Genomic DNA, 25,179 nt, shown 5'->3' on the forward strand with positions numbered 1-25,179 from the left:
ACTGCTCCTGCTCAGTGGAGAAGCGAAGGCACAGTTCGAGTGAGCAACTGCAGTGGCATGTAGAGAAAAGTACTTATACAATTAACGTGAAATTAAAGGTTGCAGGAGATGTACAAAACATTGTACTATATATTCATCAAAGGAAGCAATCGATCTAGATTTAGCCACAGCTGTTCCACTCATCAAGAGTGTTGAGTCCTTTCTCAATGCTTTTGCATAAGAAAATCCATTTGCACTCAAGGCGATCCAAAATTGTCTGTTGATTGCCTCCTCTGGTATTGGACAAGAGCTGATCGACAACCTGCCATTGTAAATGTCCTTTTTCCACATAGTGTTCCACTAGGGGTGCAGATAACACCTTACAACGAATTCTGCTCCTGTGTTGCGATATCCGGGTTTTTATCTGCTGTGTAGTTTGGCCAATGTACAATTGTTGGCATGGGCATTGAATACAGTATATAACATTTTTAGAATTACAATTAGTAAAAGATTTCAACATGTGTTTACAATTCTCATATTCAAACACCTTAGTATTGGTTGTGAACTCGCATGAAGTGCAATTGTTACATTTGTAGTGTCCTATAATAGGTGGAAGATTCAGACATGTCTCTATGGTTGTTTTCTTTTTAGTTATAGTGGCAGCTCGCACTAAGTGGTCTTTTAAGTTACGACCTCTTTCGAAGGAAAATAAGGGCGTCCCTGTGTCAAGTTCCAAGGGAGACAGTACCGGCCAATGTTTTTTAATGACTTTACACAGTTTATTGCTAACTGTGCTGAATGTTGTCACACAGGTTATTCTCTTAAGGGCTTCCCTCTTTTTAGGTTGTAAGAGATGTTCTCTATGGGCATACCAAGCTCGTTTCATAGCTCTTCTCACCAGTTTTTTTGGGTAGCCTCTGTTCATCAGTTTTTGACATAGGGTTTCAGCCTCTAGAAAGAAATCTTGTTTAAATTTACAATTACGCCTAATTCTGAGGAATTGGCCATAGGGGAGGCCATCCCGAAGTGCCCTTGGGTGTGAGCTATGGTATTCTAGGAGCGTATTACGCTCTGTGGGATTTCTAAAGAGTGTGGTATACAATTCCTCATCATGACACTTGATGGTGACATCTAGATAATCAATCTGATGTCTATCAAAATTGAAGGGGAATCTCAGATCTGTTTGACTGCTGTTCAGCCACTCACAGTAATTTCTTAGAATTTCTTCGTCCCCTTTCCAAATCATAAGCACATCATCTATATATCTTATTCTTCATCATTCTAAAGTGTTCCTGATGTTATTTGTCACCTGAATGTGCTGTCGAAGAATCTGTATACTCAACGCCCAACTCCTCTAGCAGAGGATGCATTGTCAACCTGCAATATGGGTTCAATGGGATACATGAGTATATTATCTCTAGTAGAGATTTAAAGAGTCAGACAGAAATCCTCTTCATTTTCTGTATCTGTTGAATGAGCGGTTGTAAGTAAAAAATTGTCTCCTCTGACAAAGTCCTCACTTTATTTTGGAATCAAGATGGTGCACAGAAATTAAACGTAAGTGGTACAATGCAAATGAGGTTTGGCTGTGCTGAGGGAGAGGCACACTTTGTTAAACAGTTGCATAAAAGCACCTGAGGATGACTCCGATTTGGAAAGGTCTTTTCCTTGACTAGCTAATCATTCAAGTAGTGGAAGACCAGAGGCCCTTGGTGACACAGGTAAGACACCATTGGAGCAATGCATTTTTCGAATATCCTTGCTACCGACTTGAGTCAAAAGAATCTTGAATTGGTATTGGAATCCAGCTATCTAAGATACTTACAGTGCTTGGGCCGGTGAGGTTTGTGAAAATAGACATCCTGCACGTCTAGAGAATTCATGGACTCTACTTCTGGAAGTAACTGAAGAGTTACGATCTTGAAAAACTGCTTCTGTGAGTATTTGGTGAGCTGGCGAAGGTCCATTCTCCTGATCTCAGAGGAGAACCCTTTGCCTCACTGGTGTTAGGTAACAGGCTCCAAGCCCCCTTTCTGAATCATGGACCTCATCTCTGTGGGGTGAGAAGTTTTTCACAGTGGAACTTGAGGAGGCCTTTGGTTAAACTCGTACATCTGCCCATATTTCACTACAGCCAATATTCCCATGTCAGATACAATGACCTGTCAATGATAGTAAAAAGCAGAGGTCCTATCTCCCATAAAATCCAGCTGATCGAGAACAGGGCCAGCTGCGAGTCATGGTCAATGTATCAAGTCTTGCATTCTCTGAGCGGCAGGCTTCTTCATAGATTGTTGTTTAAAGTAGGGTAGTCGGTTTGCTGACAGTTGGTAAGAGGGCTGCTGATAATATGGCGTCTGTGGAGTGTGTTGATGCTCTAAGGGGAAATACAGCTGGTAGTTGACTCTAAAGGATGATAGTCCTCTCCTCAAGCATAATAAAAGGGCATTTGCTATTGATAACGCAAAACTTTTAAGAAGCAGGTTGCTTATGTGTCTGATTTGATTGACTGTGGTGTCTCGTTAACTTGCTTGCTGAAAAGTTGACTGCTGTCCAACGGCATTGGCTAGCACACAAGGCTGAACTTCTGGTCCGAAAAACAATGACTCTAGAGATCCTTGTTGTCTAATGGTCACTGCCCCATCTTCTGTCTAAATCCAATATTTGGCCCATCCACGGCCCCATCTATCATTACCACCAAAGGTTTTTCCTTTAGCGTCATAGCTTTTTTCTTACCTTCCTTCCTTCAGAAAGGAGGTCGAGGTATGGGCCCATCACAGCTCAAATTTCACAAGTCATAGCGACCAACTATAGCTAATGAATTAGCTCTTTTAGTAAATAGGTGCTGGTAAGGTGGACACTTACCAACGTTATCCATCTTTCTGTCTTCTTTGTCTGGAGAGGCTATGCAAAGCAAAGATGGATTTCTTGACGCCACTGTACAGCTTTGATACCGACTGAATCAGGTTTTGGATGTCATGTTAGGCACACAGGTGCATTATCTATTGCCTTGTATTTCTTATCGAGCATGGGACTATCGCCGATATAGAAGCTGGCTCAGGCATGATTTTGTCGCTTTCACTTCAGCTATAATCCATAATATTAGCCAATACGCCTTGAGACCGTAGCGGGTGAGTAGCGCACTTTACAAAACCCTGACTGGTTGATTGATTGAGTGAATATTACTATTGATTTCCATGGAGTTTCTTTAAAGCCATAAGAAACAGTCAGTCTCTATGACTAAAACTGATAGACCAAACTTTTTTGATGACTTTTCCACCAGAAAGGGGATCCTGGAGATGTCATCAGGAAGAGACTCAGCCTGGGGTCAGTGCACATGTGGTAGAAGTCACATAATCATCCCATTCATCAGTCGTTGGTCTTGAATGTCCTTACGTTCTTATTCCTATTGCAGATCTGTATTCTATGATGGGTCTGTAACACCACTTGATATGTGAGTTGGGGGTGGAAGTTGTGGCTAACATGGCAGAGGCAATGCAGGTTGTTGGCGGTGGCTGAGACTGAATCGAAGGACGTGGAGACTGAGGTGCACCCTCTTCCGTGAGATGGCACAGTAGGAAATCTATTATGATAGTCCTGCACCATCTCATTCAAGCGGTCAATCAGGTCAAATGGCACTATAAACCTAGGGCGTTATTAGATTTGAGCATCTTCATAATATTCATTATATTGCCTATCTTAATGTTGATGGTGGTAGCCCCAATGATATTGCCCTGCCTCATAGGAGTATCTACATCATTTGCGAGGTTCATGATGATACTGGTTCCTATCAACATCATGAGCACCCTGACACTTCATGTGGTTGGGCTTGTAGCTGTTCAACAAGACTCCTCATTCTGAAACTTCACTTAAGTGTAAATAAATGCATCTGGCTACTGTGACAAATCTTGACTGGGAAGTATCAGCAGGAGCTGAAGTTCTCTTTTCCATCAATGGACTCAAAGACCGTTTACATCTTTGGTGCATTCAACAGTGATGTTGTTGATGGTGGTTTAGTAGACTGTGGTACAATTGATAATGGAATCATTGACTGTGGTTTTGTAGATGGTGGTGCCATTCACAGTAGTTCGATGACGCGGTATCTCTGTCAATGATGGTGTCATCAGCAGCGACGGCACTGTGTGTGCTGGTCTCTCAATGAAGTGGACTGAGCTGGAGCAATGATGTTTGTAGGTGTCTCCACAGGCATAGTCAAAGGAGTATCATCAAAAGTTTTGAGGAACCTTTCCGTTTGATAAGCACTCTTGAAAAACTGTTTTTAGTTCCTCAGATGCCCCTCTAGGTAGCACTTTGAAGGTTTCTTAACTTCAAGATGAGAGCTGCAAGCTGCTCATCAGACGATGGCTGGTCAGTTGCCTTTCTCATTTAAGGTCAACTGAGCAGTCATTGAGCATTTCTGCTGTTCATTTCCAGTACAGTCGGCACTCCCTTTTGGTTTGTGGCGAGGGTAAAGGCAACAGTTCCAGTTAAGATATGGGTTATGCACAAAAGACTCTTGTCCACATGGGTCACAAGCCCTGAAAAAGGCTTTTTGTAGGGGATTCAGTCAGTATTTGGCACAGATATTTCTCTCCTGTTCTCTTCCTTGGGAAACATCTGGTTGCACTGATAGAAGTAATGCTCTAAAGAGGAAATCCAGAAAAAAGCTGTGAAAAGTCCAAAATGAATATCTCTGATCGGAGCTCTGACTTCTTTCAACACAACATGCAGTACCAATGCAAAGTATAGAAGGTTCTGCGTATAGGTACGGGGAGGAGGGTCAAGGATGGAGGTCAGTCCACTCATCTCATTGGCTGTAGTCAAAGTCTTTTCTAATGAGGTGACTGGGTTATTAAAATAAAATGTTATCAAGGGACCTCCAGATCAACAACAGGGATTGATTCAAGCATAGGTATCTATGGAAGATCCAATGGTGGAGTGCTATAGAATTCCTTTTACTTCACCCCTTCAATAATTAGATAGTATAATTAATTTCCTTACTTTGAAGAACTGCTGAATAGGATTTTGATTAACTGAAACTAAGGGCCTGATTCACAAAAGTTCCATGGAGAAAGTCACACATTTGCTTCTTTAAAGTATATTCATATGTTTGAAGCAAATTTGATTTTTTTTAAGATGCTCCAAAAAACTACTGCGGTACTAGAGTTTCAGATTCAAAGAAATATTCAAAATTATTAAGTGTGTATGTTTCCACATAAGGAAATGTGACCCTAAAGTGAATCTGTACTTCTACATTATTTTGTTTTAAATTTCTTTCTATTACACTAATCAATTTTAGGGGATTTCCCTTCACATTCCCATCTTGACAATGCATTTACTCTTGCTCATGACAGAAGTGTATTTGTCAACATATTCAACATGGAAACTACCTGGCAGTGACCAAATGTTATTCTTTTATAAATCTATGCCTACACAAATGCATTTATCTATGATAGCCCCAGGTGTCAAAATCGCTGCTAAAATACTGTGTGGCAGGTCTGTAAAGCTACAATATTTAATTTAAATTCTCCATGTCTAAATTGAAAATAATATGTAAGGTATGGACATTTTACATTAATTTGTAGGCATAAGACAGAAAGTGTGTGATACTGTAACATACCTTCCTGTGAGAAAATATGCATGCACTTCAGATATTTCAGGGAATGGAACACAAGATAACATTTTTATTTAATAGATAATTGGTGAAGAAGCTGTGTTAAGTTAACAAAGAAAGTTATGGTTCTCTACTATTTGGGGATGAAAATAGCTTTGTAATAAATATATCTAAATTAGGGAATGGATTGGAAGCGAATATAGAAGAGTAAGCAAAACTATCTCCAAACATAGGTCCAATTGAATTATTTTTAATTTAATGCATTGTAAATTCGAGGACATGTATGTATGATCCAACAAAATCTGTATTCCAGATGCAAAGAAGAACTTCAATTGCTTTACAGATAGTAGTTGAGTTGGCTACGTATGCAGGCAGCACAACAGTCAAACTTTAAGAAAGGGGATATGGAGTAATTTTAGATATAATCAGGTTGGTGTATTTCTTAATATTTAGCACTCTGTCACATGTGTGGTAGAATTTAAATAATACATTTTCAACAGATCTCACAAAATAAAAGGGAATACACCGTGCTTCATAGTTGATTTATTCCTTTTGGCAAATAAATCCACTCACAAAATATATAAATGTCTGTATGTGGTTACTCCTGTTGCATCTTACAGTACCAGGACCTGAAAGAAATGCAATTGTTCTAAGTTGCAAGAAGGATATTCTTGATGACTTTTTTTTAAGAGATAAGTTAGTATACTCTGCTAATGGGTATTGTAAGACAATATACAAAAAGGTGATCACCTTGAAATGTATTTGCATATATTTAAAATTAGTTTAGAGTGTACAATTAATTTGAGTAGTCACATGATCATCCAGAGACTGAATTAAAAATGTTAATAGATTGGTTTAATTTGATAGAAAAGGTTTTACGTGTTTGCCAATAAAAAATAAAAAACTGAAAATAAGGTGGGGAAGAGGGACATATATTGTGTTCTATACCATTAGTCAGATGAACCACAATGAAAGAAAATAGCAAACCAGCCTAAGGTAACGAAAATAAAGAGGTAATCCTCCTATAAAGCTAATCAGAAGGTTCATGTTTTTTATCTACACTGAATATGCAGATTCATTTCCATTGGAATAGATAGACCATGTGAAGAGAGGTCTTTTTCAGAATATTAATGCAGTCCAAAGGAGGTTTTAAATGTCTGGGCTTTTAGTACTCATTAAGGAGGGCAGATTAGGCCATTTATAAAAAGCTTTGGTGTAGAATCCTGCACTCTATCTAGGAAATTAGATCCAGCCTTCTACTGCAATATCTTGTGTAGTTTATCGAAGAGGGGAAAAATAGGTCCAGATACCACAAATGCAGAGGTTGTGCAGTGGCTGCATTCACCAGCGAAAGGTCCTTTATTGGCATCTCCTCCCCTTTATTTCCTCAAAGAGTTACAGCATTCTTCCTTTATACATTGTATCTTCTCTAACTCACTTAACATGCTGCTACAGAGGATATTGCCCACCACCGCATCACTTATAACTCTGCAAAAGAATTTACATGGACTGTTCTCCCCTGTGTTGATTACTTGGATGCACATGTAATACAGTTTCCGCAAATCTTTTGAAAGTCTGCAAAGTCCATATGGTCAAATCCACAACGCTTGCTTTACTTAGAAACCTATGAAACAGCATACAGTGGCTTTTTCATTTACAATGGTGTAGATGCAGATCAAGTGCTGTTCCATAATTCCACTGCTAAGCTGTAGAGAGCATACATTGCCCTCCAGTGGCTCAACTCCTAAACTGAGTCAAATATAATGAGCCCAGTACCTAGCTACTTCACCTATCTGAGGCCACATGGTAGCTCCCTCCTATTCTGTTGTACTATCTACATTGCAGAGGCCATCAACAGGTCTAATGTAGAGGACTGACATGCAGTGGCTCCTTTCCATCTCGCACCACTTATCTGAATAGGGTCACACATCCTCTAATCCAGTGGTTCCCAAACTTTTCAGAACCACAGCGCACACTTTGGAAAAACAACACTCACAACCCACCAACCTGTAATTGAAATGACGCATGGACATTTTTTAATGTAACTTAAGCATCCTATGGTAGAACACTGTCACTTACAGACAGCACATTTTCCACTGAAATGGCCAATAAATTTACACAGGCATTCAATATTACGGAGAAAACCATACATCACACAAATGATAATGTGTGGAAATCAGGTTTCTTATGAGTTGTGCATCAAGATTTGTCTTGATTTGTTTTGATCCTATTAAAATATTTATTTGTAGCACACGTCAGAATCCCCAAAAATGTTCTTATTTTTTGTTTTTGTAACTGTGGGATGTATACAGTTCATTTAAAGGTATTTACATTTTGTTGTGTATTGCAAAAAACAACATCTACAATAGAACACAATTCACTTTAAAAACTCCTCTCACTTTGGAGTCAGAGAAAGAAAAGCAAACACCAATTCACATGTTAAAAGAATAAACCAGTCTGACATTGGACCTCTGTCTTCAAATTCTGTGTTTAACTAGTCACATTTGCCAGTCTTTATTTGTTGTGCTGAATTTCACGACCCCCAGTTGGGGACACACAGCTGTAATCTCTTCTACTATATCTCTCAAGCTGCATGAACCATTCATTGGCTATCCCATGTCCCTTTTTACTTACCAAGCTGCAGAGGCGATATGGAGGACTATACCTTCATTTGATTCAATTATTCTGCTAGAGGTGACAGATTGAATATTATTTTTGCTCTTATTTGATATTGCCATATCGACTCCCTCCCCTGTCTAATGTAAACGTTTTGTGCTCTTGGATGTAATTTATTGTGGAAAATCTCTCCTATGTCCTCTAAGTGTAAATATTGCACGGAGTGCAGCAACTGAGAAAAATATCCAAGGGCCTAATCTAAAGGTTATGCTGCTCTGGAATAATGTGATATACCATAATTTCCCAAAAGGAGTCACCCATAACATGGCCACTGGCGACGGATTTAAAGGCTATAAACATCCATGTAAGATCCCGGAACGCACCTGCCTCGAGACTCCCGCCCATCCTCCAGTACACTGGCCTGTAGTGCCAGCGCCTGTGTCATTCTCTCTAGACGCACAGCACGGGGTGTGAGGGGTGGCGTAGTGTCACTCTGCATCCCAGACTTTTCATCACGGGCCTCTTCTTTAGGAACGTGGTTCTGCAGGACAGACACAAATATTCCGGTGATCACCAACCACTCAACATACAGCACAGATGAACAATGACAAACCAACAATAAGGAATGTGTGGCTACATCAAACGCCACATTAGAACAGTGATCTGAATTTCAATAATGCGTTAGACAGCTTTAAACACCCCTCTAGAAAAGAGCCCCGACTGACATGAGACTGCACTGACATACTCTGATAAAATCAGTGTCCCACCCATCATCAGTGTGTTGGCCTGCACTGAAGGTTACACTAACACCAGTCAAGGCCGGATTGGCCGTAACTGAAATCGGCCATTTCCCCCAGGAGGCTGGAAGGGCGGGGGTCCATGTTTGTTAGTGGAGGTCAGTTTTGTAGAAGTGTAGCAGTTTTAAAAGAACTGCAAGGTTCCTTGTACATTCAGCAGTTTTCAGGCAACAATAAAAGGGTCAAGTTAACTCTAGTGATTCATTTAACTACTGGAGAGAGTTGGGGGTTTTGTCAAGTGGCAAATTTGACTCATCGAAGGAAGCGCAGAGGGTTAATATGCCTGCTGCAAAGAACATGTACCATGCACATCAAACAACAATATTCAGATACTGCTTTTGTCTCAGAGATTCTTTGGGTACTGTGCAGTTCATAAGTTACAATTGTAATCTAGCACAGTGAGCTGTGAACTGTCATCAAAGAGCTGCATGCAAGCTGTATGGGACAGGTCAGAAAGATATGTTTTTCCATTCTTTCATAATCCTGATGCTGCTAAAAGAAAAGGTTTGTTTGGGTAGAAATACATTCTTATCATTAGTGCCTAGCAGTATGGATGGCATGTGAATCCTACACCTTGTAACCCCTTTTGCCTTTTGCAACATTTTCTATAAGGGATTTACACATGTATGATTCATTGTCTCTGTATGTGTGTGCGAGCTCAGACACCCTTCACTGTATGAGAGGTGCTATAATAAAATAATACATGTGCGAGAGGGGCTATGGAGAGATGAGAGGCACTGTTGGAGGGTGATAGTGAGCGAATAATTAAAGAGCCCCAAAAATAGATTGTTGTATCCTGGTGCACTGTAAGGTAAGAGTTTACTGTGCTTTATAGGCTAATAAAATAGAATATATAATGACGAATGTGTTGTAGAATGCACACTTTTCCCCCAAATCTTCTTGGTAGGAGAACCAACCCCTCAAACCCCATTTGTAGTGGTCAGGCTCACCCGCTGCGCTCGCTATGCATTGTACAGGGGCTGGTCTGACAAAATTTGCCAGGACTGCTTTGGGTTCCCAGTCCAGGCCTGAAACCAAGGTTCCTCCCACCAAAGCTTTTGTACTAAAACATTTGCTACTAAGAGATTTTGCAGGAATATTGTATGGGTCAGTTCTCTTCCTTCCTTCCTAGAGACCTTGGTACTACTATTCTTTGCTTCAGTTTTTGAGCGAAATCATATTATTCTGGGCATATCACATTGTTCCTTAATTTGAAAATATTTGTAGCAGCAATATATGTAACAGTTTGATGTATAACTAAGTGCGATGTAAAAATAAAAAAATATTTAGCAATAACAATAGTTTTGCAGCTTGAAGTCTTTTCTGCATTCAAGTGCTATGCATCATTTTGTCATCTAGTGGTTGGGTCTATAAATGTCCTATTTTTCCAAACAATTTTTTTTGTTTAGGTGGTCAACTTTTAGTTCGGTATAGCCATTCCCCTATAACATCAGACATACATCCACAATGCCCCAGTGCATGTTTGCCATCTTTAGGTACTTTTTCTCCCTTCTTGGTACCCTGTACTGTCTTCAGGCTTATCCTCTTACATTTTGCCTAAACTCACATATCTTCTTTGGGGAGACAGAAGGATGGCATGGGAATCCAAAACGGAAGCTTTTCTTTTCTGCAGATTGAATCTTTTCTGTACTCACATGCTGTGCATAGACCATGTAAAGTTATTAAATACACTTGGGGGCTGGAATGAAGGGAGTGTGCTTGTAAACAGGTGTCTCAACACCCTCTGGCCCACCCATTCTTAATGTTTAACATTGAGGTCCACTCAGGAGTGTTTTCTGAAGGTGTGAATTGATGACCATGTGGCTGCCATGCAGATGTCATTTATAAATACATTAGCTATGAAGGCTAGTGAAGCTTTGGTCTTTCTAATCGAGTGTGGTTTTGGTTTGCTATCCAACCTTTTCCTTGCTAGTCCATAGCAAATTTGTATGGTCTGCACTATCCATCATGTCATCTGTTTGATGGTGAAAACTGAAATGAAGAATTGATTCCCTTTCTTACACAGTTTTGTTTTGCAGAGTTACCTCTCCCCTGTCATCTAGTGAGTACAGTGATTTCTATGCCTGCTGGAAAAGAGCTGGTAAATGTAATAATAGATAAGTGAAATACCACTTAGGAAAGAACTGTGAGTTCTTCCTCATGACCAACCTATATCCTTTTGTATTTGTGGGTAGGGATCCTGTGTTATGAGCGCTTGCATTTTATTAACTCTGCATAATGAAGCAGTGGCAATCATGAATCCAGTCTTTATTGTCCTGCTTTGTGCATAACCTTGAGCTGTGTTAGCACTAGGCGAAGGTTCCACATGAATGTGTGTGCTGACCTAGACCTGGCAAACCTTCTTAACCCTTCAAAGAATATTTTGATGGCTCGTAGTTAAGAGGCTCCTTCTAGTAAATCCTCAGGTATATGCAAATTTCGCAGATAGATGTACCTTGTTGGAAATGAATAACAGATTTAAGCCTAGCAAGTGAGTTACGTACCTTTTATGGGGGTGCCCATTGTCAGGCTGTGCTTCCAATGTCAGACTGTGGGTTAATTTCTCTTTCCTGCACCAGTGGATGACTCTGCTCCATTTGGCTGCGTAACAGTTGCATGTTGTCGGGCTCCTACTCGGTCTTAATACTTCAATGGTGCAGTAGGCCTCGGTGACCAAAATCCAATTCCTCAGGAGGCATGCTGCTAGGCTGCAGTGCGCTGGTTTTGGATGGCATACCTATTCCTATTGTTTTGTCAACAGGCTCTTAGTGACTGGTAACTTTATTTCTCACTCGTGTACCGTCTCCACAAGATCTAAAAACCATGTTTGTCTGGCCCACTGTGAAAATCTTCATACTGGTTGTCTGTCTGCACTTGCTTATCATTAGAGGTATCAGTGGAATCGGGGAAATGCATATGCAATGGTCACTGACCAGTCTAAAGACAGGGCATTCCTTCAAGACAGGTGGGGTGGGTTACTCAAAGCGAAGTCTTGTCATTTCTCAATTGCATGGGTTGCAACAGGGCTACCTCTGGCATTCCCCACCATTCGAATATGTTAGTACTACCTCTTGGTCTAGTTTCCAAACATATGAAATGTCTGCTTGACTTTTTTTTGTCTGTGTCTATGGTTTGTATGCATGGCAAATACCTGTGATATGCTTCTCAGGATTGCCCAATTACATATTTCCTCTGCTAGTTTGGAGAGGACATGTGATGTGGTCCTCTCTTGTCTGTTTAGGCAGAACACCTGTAGTTGTGTTGACTGTTTGGATTTGCTCCACTCTCCCCTTGATGTGTCTATGAAAGGCTTTCAGCACCAGCAAGAGTGCCATGAGTTCCAGCACTTTTATGCGTTTGACTGCTCCTTTAGAGTTTCATTGACCCCTGATGTTCAGCTTGATCACATGTACCCCTAGCATTTCAAGTGAGCTGCAATAATGGCAAGAAGTCCTGTAAACACTGACAGTGTTTTTATCCCAAATAGAACACTATTTTATTCTATGGCAGGACCAAAGGCTTCGATTATGCTTCCTCTATATTTTCTACTCCAAAACAGTAAACAATAAAGAAAGAAAAAAACACGTAAAACACAACTACATATCCCATGAGGCTTTGAACCACGCCGCCTCCTCAGCAGTCCACCAATAGTATACAGGCATTACCTACAAAACAGTGAGGCACGATCTTGACTGCCTCTTTCTTTGCTGCTCCGCAGTCATGATAAGTGCCTCTGTCGTTCCTTGAACATACATATGTCCAGCCACTGTTTTTTTTCCATATTTCTGATGGTGTACTTGTTTGGGGACTGCTTCGAGAAAGACACCGGGAAGTTTGTGAATACTTTTGCTTCCCTTGACAAGGCCCAATCCTCCTTTAAAAAGGTATTCAATCCCCTTTTTGGATTGACCGGCTGAGGAACAGGACGTTCGGCCAGCCGCTTTCACCAGCATGGTCCTCAAAGAGACGTCGTTCAACGAGGCTGAGGCTATGGGTAAAAGAGGCCTCAAAAGGTGTACTCAGACCTCCAATAGTCTACCCTCAGGTAACAAAACCTTTTCTTTCAATCTTTCACTGGTGGGCAGACTATGCAATTTTGTTCACAACTAGGCCCAGCTTTCAACAGACTGTTGGGGGTTGTACATGGTTCAGGGGTACTGTATAGAATTCCCTCGCTCCTCTTCTCAGTTTTTCCCAACAAGACATGTCTTTCATAGATTCTGGAACTTTCGTCAAAGCAAGCCATTGCTTCCACCTGCCCACAACCCGAAAGTGTCTGTAGTAATGTGTTTCTGGTTCAGAAAAAAAAAAAGTGGTCAAATACTGGTCCTCAACCTAAGAGAATTAAACCCTTCAGTAATGTACCTCCATTTCAAGACGAAGTGTGTTCACCTCCTGAGGGATCTCCCCCAAGAGAAGAGTTGGATGGTGCATTTCAACCTTGAAGATGCCTACCTCTCAGTTCAGATTTTTTCCCCACACCATTTTTATCTGCAATTCCAGTGGCGCGATCAATGGTACGTGTACCTGACCCTTCCATTTGGACTCTCATCGGCCCATGGGCATTCACAAAGCTTGTGAAACCTGTGGTGGAACGTCAGAGAGCTAAGTGTTTGCATGATTGTCTATTTGATTCTCCTGGCACAAGACAAGGATCAATTCTTGATTCATCTGTCTTTGGCGGTGTCCCTGCTGCAGGATTTAGGGTTTGTGATCAACTTTAAAAAATCCATGCAGATTCTCTCTCAGCAGATAAACATTTTTGGGTTTCAGGTGGACTGTTAGGGCTCAGCTTCTTCTACCTGCCCTGAAAGTGAAATCCATCAAATGGGAATTGAAGTCGACTCTATCTGCCCGAATGGTGTCTTTGAGAACCCTGGCTCAGATTGTGGCCTGTCAGTCTCTTTGATTTAAGCAGTGTTTCCCGGTCTGTTACACTACAGACCTCTGCAGCGCTTAAAAATCCACTATCTGCAGAAAAGTTAAAGTTACGATTGCATGGTTCCGTTATTTCCCAAGGCTCAAGAGCACCTTCAGTGGTGGCTTCAGCACATAGAGGTCTGGAATGGCAGAGCCATCTTCAAGGTGGTTCCCGATGTCACCATTGATTCTGACGCCAGCCGGTTGGGTTGGGAAGCAAGGTGTAAGGACTTTTCTACCGGTGGTTGTCAGAAGAACTGCAACTTCATATGAACTTTTCTACCAGTGGTTGTCAGAAGAACTGCAACTTCATATGAATAGCTTGTTCGCCATAAGGGCTCTATCGCCGGTGAAGAGCAATTGCTCCATTCTTCTTCAGATGGGCAATGTCTCATCGGTTCAATACATCAACCGATTGGGGGGTACCAGGTCACACCTTCTTGTGAACATCGCCAGGGACATTTGCCATTTCTGCCTCTCACAGAAGATTAGGATGATGGCGAAATATCTTCCCAGCAAGGACAACCTGATGGCGGATTGGAACTCCAGATTTCTGGTGGACTGCATCCTGGAGTTTTCCGGAAAGTCATGTCCCTGGGTTTGAGCATCATGTCTGAATGCTTACAGAAGGATTTTAAAGTTGGAGGCCGGATCCAATGGCCCTAGCGAAGGATGCTTTTCTTCAGAACTGGGAAGGACTGATGTACTATGCATTCCCGCCCTTTGCCATGATTTCGAGGGTAGCGGACCCAAGCCAGATGCCAGTAGGCGTCCCTTGTACTGATTTCCCATCTGGAAGATGCAACTTTGGTTCCCATATCTTTTGGAGATGTCAGTGGCCCTCTCCATTCTCCACCTTGTAGTCCCATACCGTCTCTTGGACCCAGTGGGCTCCCCCATACTCTTCTCTTCCAAGGCCAATTGACACTTATGGCTTGGAAGACATAGCCATGTTGAAGGTATTTCAACAGCAGCTGCCACATTCATACAGCAAGCTTTGGCTCCTTCCCCCACAAACTATATTCTTCTGCATGGAAGGGATGGGTTGGGTGGTGCCTTCAACAGGAGGTGGATCGCGTGGGATCAGTTAAAGGATGTGTTCAATTTCCTTTCTGAGTGTGCTGAGACTAGATTATGTTACAGGCGGTAAATAATTTCAGGTCAGCTTTATCGACTGGGCATGATCTCATTGATGGCAACCCAGTAGGTATGACTCCTCTGGTGTGCAAACTGCTAAAAGGTATCAGGGTGGCAAACCCTCCTTAAGCCTCGATACTCACAATTGTGGGATGTGAACAGCGTTCTGTCCTTCTTGATTCCTGGAAGGATAACTGTAACGGGGTAGGGGCGCCTACCTCTCATGAATGGTGGAACCCTCGCCCTGCTGACCCTCCACCGACTCCTTCTTTTCAGTCAGGACGGTGGGGTGATGAGCGACGCGATCCGGAAAACTGCGACAGCAACAGCGGCTCCTTTAACTGGGCGTTCGTCAGAGAGGAGGAAGACACACCCTCGATGGACGTCAGAGCTGCCCGATTGGCCAAAAGCAGGGAAGTGACGTTCGTTGGGTGTGCAAGCACCCCGGAGGAGGAGAGACAGGCGGAAGCAAGAGGAACGGAGAACGGAGACGATACCGAAGAAAGCGTGGAGGAAGCCGGCCCGGAGGAACATCGCGGAGGAGACGGAGAAGCGGAAGGTGAAGGGAAGCCAGGAGGCCAACGACCCTGCGAACCGCCGTGCCACGCTCCCGAGGGAGGAGTGTGGCTGTCACAGGTACGGCGGCGTTGGGCAGCTTGGTTAGGGAGGCGAAGTGAACGAGTGTAACATAGTGTGAATAGCCCGTTCGTTCCTACCCTGTGTTGTTCTCCCGTCCCATCCGCTTCCCTCTCCCTCCCTGTACCTACCTTTTCACCCCACCTCACTGGCACCATCCTAGTACTGTAAATAATCTGAGACACTGGGTTTCCCTCACGTACCCCGGTCCCACTGGTGCAAACCCCATAGAGGACAAGACACTAACGGCTCCCTTTCTGTTGGTTTCCTTTCATGCACCCGAGCCTGAGGCAGCTGAGAAAACACCTCTTCGAGGAGACACCGGAGAGAACAGGCATTCACCACCCGTTTAAGGAGACCAGAACACCAGCGCCACGGACCCCAGCATGTTCGCACGAGAGAGACTAGCTCTTAGAAATAGAAAGACGTTGATGTCCAAACCTGCAAGAGCGATAAAAATAAAGCCCTCTTTAACCCCATTACTTGGTGTCACGGTCGTCCCTACTCCCACGCCTACACTGGTGTCAGAAGTTGGATCCTCTCCTTCAGAAACGACCATGGCCATGGAACAAGTAATCCAGACGCTCATAGACGGGCAACAAAAGCTAGAATGGGCAATCAGCCAGCAGATTAACACTGTAGATGCCGACAGAGAACTTTTCAAAGCCTCCATGACTCAGCAGATGGCCAATCTCCACAAAGTCGTACAGGCACCTAGTGCCGCGATACCGAGACTAGGCGGACCACACCCATCAGGAGTGGCCCTGCAGAAATACGTGACAGGGGAAGATCCAGACGCGTTTCTGTTGAACTTTGAACGGGCAGCTAGGGCCTGTGGGTGGCCCGAGGACAAATGGCCGTTCTTCCTTGCCCCCCTGTTGACAGGAGAGGCCCAGGCTGCCTACCAAGTGGCCAACCACTCCGGTACTTCCTCTTATATGGACATCAAAACAGTGATACTAGACCATTTGGGAATGGATGCGGAGGCATACAGACTTCGTTTCCGAAAAGAGAAAGGTATTACTGGGGAGAACCCTAAAACCATGTACTTGAGAATCAAGATGGCCGCCGAGAAGTGGCTAAGACCCGACACACGCACCAAGGAGGAAATAATGTCTAGCATTATCCTGGAACAGTTCATGGATGTTTTGCCCTATGGCACCCAAAGATGGTTGAGACAACATCCAGGTCTGACGGCAGCACAAGCTATTGAAATGGCCTCGAATTACAACAGGGCTGCTCCCAGGACATTCACATGGGATACTGACAAAAACAGCAAGCCAGTCCCGTCTCCTGCCAAACAGGATAAGGATAGAAAGAAACCGGTCCCCGAGCCACTCAAGCCCCGACCCTATCGACCTGAAGGACCCCCCTTCCTGAAGGGCCCGCAATGCTATGAATGTGGAGAATGGGGTCATATAGCACGACTGTGTCCCCACAGAAGAACCACAGAGGAGCCCATGGAAGTTGGCTACATCCCTAAAGCCGTGATGTACACCGCCGAAATGGGACCATCGTTCTATGTAAGGGTACGGGTAAACAGCAGACCAGTAAAAGCCCTCCTTGATTCAGGGTGTAGGCAATCTGTTATTCAGGGAAAACTGCTACGTCCTGACCAGGTAGGCCACGATGGTAGCGTGCACATTAGATGCGTCCACGGAGACGTCAAAACATACCCTCTAGCACGCATAACCATCCATCCGATAGGCAGAGAGCCCTGTATAGTGAAGGTGGGGGTGGTGGAGTCCTTACCTGAAGAACTCATACTAGGAGTTGACAACCCCGATTTTCTGTCCCTATTTAAGAGGGAACTTAAAGACCTTCCAGCTGGGGCATACCTGTCGGTCGAGCCATGGGCTTTAGATAGGGGTTTTAAATTTGCCCAATCCAATGACCCTTCCCTGCTTAATGCGTGGGAAGCGGCTCACATCGCGCAAAACACCCCTACTCAAGGGTACCCCAGGTTCAAGATAGTGAACGAATTGTTGTACAGAGAAGGGAAAGCCGGAGATCCGTCGCAGCTAGTGGTTCCAAAAGACTTCAGAGAGCAGATACTGTCCTATGCCCACACCCACCTCACAGCAGGACACAGTGGGGCAGAGAAAACGACTCAGAATATAGTACGGTTATTCTTTTGGCCAGGGATTTATAAAGAGGCAGAGATTTACTGCAAACAATGCGAGGTGTGTCAAAAAAAGAATCTGACACGTCCGCCTGCAGTTCCCCTACAGCCCCTACCCATCATAGGAAATCCCTGGGATAGAGTCGGTATGGATCTCATCGGTCCCCTACCTCGGACCTCCAGAGGGCACACCTACGCCCTCGTGGTAGTTGATTACAACACCAGGTTTCCGGAAGCCTTCGCCCTCAGCGCCCCTACAGCCAAGAATGTAGCAGAAAAACTGGTAGAGTTGTTTTCCCGGGTAGGGTTTCCGAGGGAGATCCTAACGGATCAAGGAACCCCCTTTGTTTGTCGGATGATGGTAGAGGTGTGTAAGTTGCTGGACCTCTGCCATATCCGAACGTCCGCCTATCATTCCCAAACGGACGGCCTTGTAGAGAAGTACAATAGGACATTAAAGTCCACCCTAAAAAAATTGTTGACCGCAGAAAATAAGGACTGGGATAGGATGTTACCCCTAGCCCTCTACGTAGTGAGAGCCCAAGTTCAGAGTAGTTTAGGGTTTTCACCATTCGAGCTCCTTTATGGAAGGCAGCCCAGATCCCTTCGGGAAATCACAAGAGAAGCCTGGGAAACAGAGGAGGCAGCGGACCAGAGAAGTCTCCTAGAGTACACCCAACAGTTGAGGTCTAGACTGGGGAAGCTCAGGGATTTGGCTTACTCGAACCTAGAGAAAACCCAACGAAGCCAAAAACATTACTACGACAAGGGCAAGAAATGGAGGACCCTAGATGTAGGGGAATGGGCCCTCGTGCTCCTTCCATCCTCTTCACAAAAATTCAAAAGTGAATGGAAAGGGCCCTATAAAGTCCTCAACTCGTATGGGAGGACGACCTACCAACTGCAAATGTCTCCTACCCGGAGGCAGACTTTCTACATTAACCTCCTAAAGCGGTGGTTAGGACCACCTCCTCGGTCCGCCCATCTAGTGTTGCCCTCCAGCAACACTACCTCCACCTTGGGGGATCTTCCAATGAATACAGAGTTGACTGATTACGAAAAAAAAGAGTTGACCAAAGCCCTGACCCCCTTCTCTGCAATATTCTCAGACACCCCGGGATGTACCCATTTGGCAGAACACCAGATCAAAACGAAGGAAGGCCAAGTGCTAAAACAGAGGGCCTACCGGATTCCAGCAGCAAAAAGGGCCGATGTGAGGAAAGAGGTACAGGACATGTTAAGATTGAGGGTGATAAGGCCGTCCAGGAGTAATTGGGCATCACCCATAGTCATGGTTCCGAAGCCCGACGGGTCTACCCGTTTTTGTATGGATTTCCGCGCCTTGAATGATATTTCCTCCTTCGATGCCTTCCCCATACCCAGGGTGGACGAACTAATCGAGCGTATTGGGGAGGCCCGATACATCACTACCCTTGACCTCACCAAAGGGTATTGGCAGGTCCCACTGAGGGAGGAGGACCGCCACAAAACCGCCTTTGCCACAGAGGATGGACTCTGAGTTTAATGTACTCCCCTTTGGTCTCCACGGAGCCCCGGCAACATTTCAAAGACTGATGAATAAGGTGCTAGCACCACATACCCGATATAGTTCTGTGTATCTAGACGACAGTCATTTTCAGTACCACCTGGGAGGACCACCTGGAACATCTGACTAATGTCCTGAGGGCTCTACAGGAAGCAGGGTTGCATGTGAATGCAAAAAAATCACGAGCTGCATTCCCGAAAGTGAAGTACCTGGGGTTCATGCTTGGTGAAGGAGTGATTGCCCCACAAGAAGAGAAAATCAAAGCCATCACCCAGACCCCCTTCCCATCGACAAAAAGGGAGCTACGAGCGTTTCTAGGCCATATCGGTTACTATAGACGCTTCGTTAAGGATTTTGCTGACCTATCCAGCCCCCTTACCGATCTACTCAAAAAAACTGTCAAAAACACCCTTCCAATGCCTCCATCCGAAAAGGCCTAGGACGCCTTTCAGGCACTGAAGACTGCGATCACAACTAGTCCAGTCCTCATACCACCAAACTTTGACAAGACATTCTCCCTGGCTACTGATGCCTCTGACAGCGGAATCGGTGCAGTATTGTCCCAGGAAGGAGAGGATGGTATCGAACATCCTATACTCTACGTGAGTAGGAAACTCCACCCGAGGGAACGCAAATACCCAACGGTGGAAAAGGAATGCCTAGCCATTCGCTGGGCAGTAGACAAGCTACGATACTACTTGGAGGGTAAGGCCTTCGTACTCTTTTCAGATCATGCCCCTCTGCACTGGATGCAGAAAAATAGGTCTCAGAATGCGAGAATTCTAAGGTGGTTTTGGTTTCTGCAGCCCTTCTCCTTCACAGTGATACACAGGAAGGGTAGGGACAATGGGAACGCCGATTTCCTTTCCAGGATGCCTATTCGCCCCGAACGGGCGAATCCAGGGGGGGTGGAGTGTAACGGGGTAGGGGCGCCTACCTCTCATGAATGGTGGAACCCTCGCCCTGCTGACCCTCCACCGACTCCTTCTTTTCAGTCAGGACGGTGGGGTGATGAGCGACGCGATCCGGAAGACTGCGACAGCAACAGCGGCTCCTTTAACTGGGCGTTCGTCAGAGAGGAGGAAGACACACCCTCGATGGACGTCAGAGCCGCCCGATTGGCCAAAAGCAGGGAAGTGACGTTCGTTGGGTGTGCAAGCACCCCGGAGGAGGAGAGACAGGCGGAAGCAAGAGGAACGGAGAACGGAGACGATACCGAAGAAAGCGTGGAGGAAGCCGGCCCGGAGGAACATCGCGGAGGAGACGGAGAAGCGGAAGGTGAAGGGAAGCCAGGAGGCCAACGACCCTGCGAACCGCCGTGCCACGCTCCCGAGGGAGGAGTGTGGCTGTCACAGGTACGGCGGCGTTGGGCAGCTTGGTTAGGGAGGCGAAGTGAACGAGTGTAGCATAGTGTGAATAGCCCCTGTTCGTTCCTACCCTGTGTTGTTCTCCCGTCCCATCCGCTTCCCTCTCCCTCCCTGTACCTACCTTTTCACCCCACCTCACTGGCACCATCCTAGTACTGTAAATAATCTGAGACACGAGACACTGGGTTTCCCTCACGTACCCCGGTCCCACTCGTGCAAACCCCATAGAGGACAAGACACTAACGGCTCCCTTTCTGTTGGTTTCCTTTCATGCACCCGAGCCTGAGGCAGCTGAGAAAACACCTCTTCGAGGAGACACCGGGGAGAACAGGCATTCACCACCCGTTTAAGGAGACCAGAACACCAGCGCCACGGACCCCAGCGTGTTCGCACGAGAGAGACTAACTCTTAGAAATAGAAAGACGTTGATGTCCAAACCTGCAAGAGCGATAAAAATAAAGCCCTCTTTAACCCCATTACTTGGTGTCACGGTCGTCCCTACTCCCACGCCTACAATACCTCAGAGCTGTCTTTGAGACAGATTTCTACAAAATGGAGTATGCTTTAATGTTTAAAGTTGTGTTGCGGGTGTCGGATGTCAAGAGCCATGACTTAGCAGGCAGGTTGCTCTCGCCGGATTGTGTTTCTTTTCTTATCTCTAAAAAAACGAACACTATGTCCCGGGCCGTTGATTACCCAGCTTTTCCAAATTGTGTGTAGTGGGAGGTTTCATGGTTTATTAGGAATGCGCTTTGTCTTATAGAGCTGATCCCCTTGGTCCTCTGTTGTTGGGCAGTCAAAAACCATTTAAACTGGTCTCTGCTACGACCTTGGCCGGGTGGGTCCGCTGGATCATGACTGAAGATGGCATCAATGTGTCTACTCATGGGACTCATTCTGCTAAGTGAGCCATAGCTTCCAAAGCAGTTGTGATGGGATCCAGGTTGAAGGATATTCTACTGGTCGCTGATTGGACCTCTCATTCTGTGCCTAAAGTTTTTTGTTACAGACCTATTGTGTATTCTTCTTCTGTTATGGTTTGTCAGCTTTAAACCAGCATAATCCGAGCCTGCGGTCCTGCCACAGAATAGAAAATTGTCAAGCATTTGCAACAAGAATTTTAGATTCCATTAAGGAGACAGAGGAAAGGATTATCCCCCCATTGGGACAGGTAAGCTGTGTTGTTTCACAGATTTAACATCCATGTTTTATATTATGACAGTTACTGTTCTTTGTCCGCCCTTGTGATTCTTTCAGGGTTGTGGATTAGGATTCATTCATTTCATTCGATCTCAGGCTCCGATCAAAAACAGGATTGAAACATCCTTGAGCTGCTGCTCCTTTTGTATCACGTACAATGCCAATGTGCCAGGGTGATGCAAGTCTGTTTGGGTATCTGGATTTTTCTGGACTTCGGTGACTCTACATTGATTGGCTACTTGTCTGGTGGTTTGTTCCTGTTATGGTCTTTTATTTCACTTATAAATGGGACTACTATTAAAGCAAAGAAAGAGGCAGTCAAGATGGAGTCTCACTGTTTAGTTTGTTATGCCTGTATACTAATGGTGGGCTGTTGAGGAGCCATGATTCAAAGCCTCAAGGAATATGTAGTTGTGTGTTACTGTTTTTTTTGTTTTGGGACTGCTGTTTTGGAGTAGTAAAGATAGAGAAAGCATAATCCTTGCCACTGTGTCCTTAATCAAATCTAAAATTCTTGCCGCAAATGCTAGAAAATAATCTATTGCTTACCATAAACATAAAATATTTCTTGTGCCTGCTATTCATCGGGATATGGAAGTAGGCGTCCTTGAGGTCTGTGGTTACCATGTCGTCCCCTTTCTACATCATCTTGCTTTCCTGAATCACAGCTTTTGCCCTCTTTTTCTGATGAGCAAAACACACAAGATGATGGACGGAATGTTGCACAATGGCAAAACATTCATCCCCAGTCACAGATCTGGGTAAAATCCATCGTTATTTTGCGCACCAAGCCACCCCAGTTCAGACATGGCCATATGCAAATCAGTCTTGACCCTGTGCCTCATGGGAACAGTCCAACTCGAACTGCCAAGCCATGCCTTCCCTGGACTCAAGCATCCTAGGACCGGTTTCTGGCTATCAGCCGTCTTCAGCCAGGATAGCTTGACTCCAGTGGCTTAACGGGCACGGGACCCATGTCTGGGCATACCCTTCCCACATAGGGTGAACAGCAAAACACACAAGATGATGGACGGAATGTTGCACAATGGCAAAACATTCATCCCCAGTCACGATAGCCAGAAACTGGTCCTAGGATGCTTGATTTCGGTCCAGGGAAGACATGGCTTGGCAGTTCGGGCTGGACTGTTCCCATGAGGCACAGGGTCAAGGCTGATTTGCATAGGGCCATGTCTGAACTGGGGTGGCGTGGTGAGCAAAATAACGATGGATTAAACCCAGATCTGTAACTGGGGGTGAATGTTTTGCCATTGTGCAACATTCCGTCCATCAATAATTGTTTTTGCTCTTTTTCTGATGGGAAAGACATGTTCCTTCAAGGTTTTCATCTTTTTCTCCCTCACTGATGTGCATACCAAAGGAGTTAGAATTTTCTTTTTAGAACTACATTGCACATCCAGATCATTTCCGTGTGATGGTCTTGAAAGGTATGGGTCAATGCCTTCTTCTAGTTAACTGTATCCAGGTCCTGCCATCCCTCTTCTGCTGTCACTGATGTGTCCCGCATATTATGGTGATTGTGCCTCCATCTTATAGATGTGCTCTTCCTCTTAAGGTTCAGGAGGTGCTGTTAGTTCTAATTCTACCTGTTCTTTATTTAGAGTCCTCTGTTCTCACAGGGATCCTAAACTCCTTGTGGGCATCGTTAAACCTCTTCTTTTGTAATAGAATTTACAATTTCATCCTGCAGCCGAAGCATTTTTTTTCAAATTTGCTATGATCTTGTTCAGCAATGTGTGGGCGTTGGGGGTGTCGAGGGGTGGGGGTTTTGCTCTTCAGGGTTATACAGTCATTCCCTTAAAATCCTTTCGAAGCAAAGTCCAAGTTTGAAGGTTTGTCCACCAATGGTTTCATTGCGTTTCAACATCTGGGACTCTTTGATTTTTGCTTTCCCTTTGACTTCCATTAGGCTCGTTTCAAAAGTGTTTTCACAGGCTTGGAGTCCAAGGATTTTAACTCCATCCCACTACGACGCTTAGTCATTGTGGGAAATTGTTTCTTTGTATGCTCTGTGACTTTTAAGACACTTCTTCTTTCCCAATGTCAATTTCTTCGATGTAGGGCCCCTTCCCCGTGCTACTATGGCTTCCTCAAACCTTTCTTTATCTTTCAACAGTCCAAGCTCCTTGGTTTTTGACTGCAACACCAGCATAGTGTAACCACCTTTCTTTCTCTCTTACTTTAAGAGTTCTAGGGAGAAACTCCTTGCAAGCCTTGCACCCATAGGACTCATGGTTCTTGGGTAGGCAAAGGTTGCTTTCTGTGTGTTAATTGTTCTGGGCAACTTTAGGATTAGTGTTACACCAATAGGACTCATGGTTCTTGGGTAGGCAAAGGTTGCTTTCTTTGTGTTAAGTGTTCTGGCCAACTTTTGGATGGCACTGGGCAAAACCTAAAGGGGGTATTTTCCATGTCCTGGAAAAAAACTCCCACATCCCAAACGTACATTCTCTGACTAACATGGTTGTAGCACAAATGAAAAACCTGCATCTTCAGTGTTTTTCAGTGTCTTTTAGTTTCCTTCATCGTTTGACGTACACTTTGAATAATTCCTGCTCCTTTTCAGTGTTTTCTTGCTCTCTTTCCGCACTATCCTCAGTGGTCTATACCTTGAAGGTCTGGACAATGATTCAGAAACAAATGGCCCCAAAAATAATGTAAAGGACTGTGGAGGTATGTTTAACGTCATAAAGCGATGGCTATACACATCTACTGGTCGACACACAAATAAAGAGGAAATAGGCACATTTCCAGGGCCAAGCACTAGATGGTGGAATAATACCAGCACGTGAATTCAGAAATGATTCATAAAGCAAAAAATTATTATGCTTTCTACTACAGTTCCAATTCCCAATTACCTTTTCCTATCACTAACTCCCATCTTATTACAAGCTAGCTAATGCAAACTGTTTTCAGGCTGACCAAAATGAAAACCACTTTCATGCATTACTAGTGGTTAGTTTTTTGCATACCCAGGATTTAGACCATATGGAATAACCTTATCAAATTATTTAGACAGAAAAATCACATCTGGCTTTGGCTGTAACAGCGGCCAAGTCTCAAAGCCCTTTTTCCCAACAGTTTGGGCTGGAGTATTCCCACTGGAGCAGGGTCAGTCTGATTTGCACATGCTTGGGTTCAAAGTCAGGTGGCACAATGTGCAAAATAATGGGCGGAGATGCGACTTGAGAAATTACCAGTGGCTTAGATTAATTCATGCAATGCTT

General features: G+C 44.4%; 1 protein-coding gene across 1 annotated transcript in view; it reads right to left on the reverse strand.

Annotated features, from left to right (window-relative positions):
* PPFIA3 (PPFI scaffold protein A3) overlaps window positions 1-25,179 on the reverse strand; it is an 838,878-nt gene that overhangs the window by 391,412 nt on the left and 422,287 nt on the right. The window contains exon 16 of the mRNA XM_086930190.1: window positions 8,593-8,750. Within this exon, the coding sequence (XP_086786316.1) occupies window positions 8,593-8,750 (158 nt within the window). The remainder of the gene's footprint in view (window positions 1-8,592; window positions 8,751-25,179) is intronic.

The sequence above is a fragment of the Lissotriton vulgaris genome, chromosome 7 (genome assembly GCF_964263255.1).
Source record: "Lissotriton vulgaris chromosome 7, aLisVul1.2, whole genome shotgun sequence".
NCBI lineage: Eukaryota > Metazoa > Chordata > Amphibia > Caudata > Salamandridae > Lissotriton > Lissotriton vulgaris.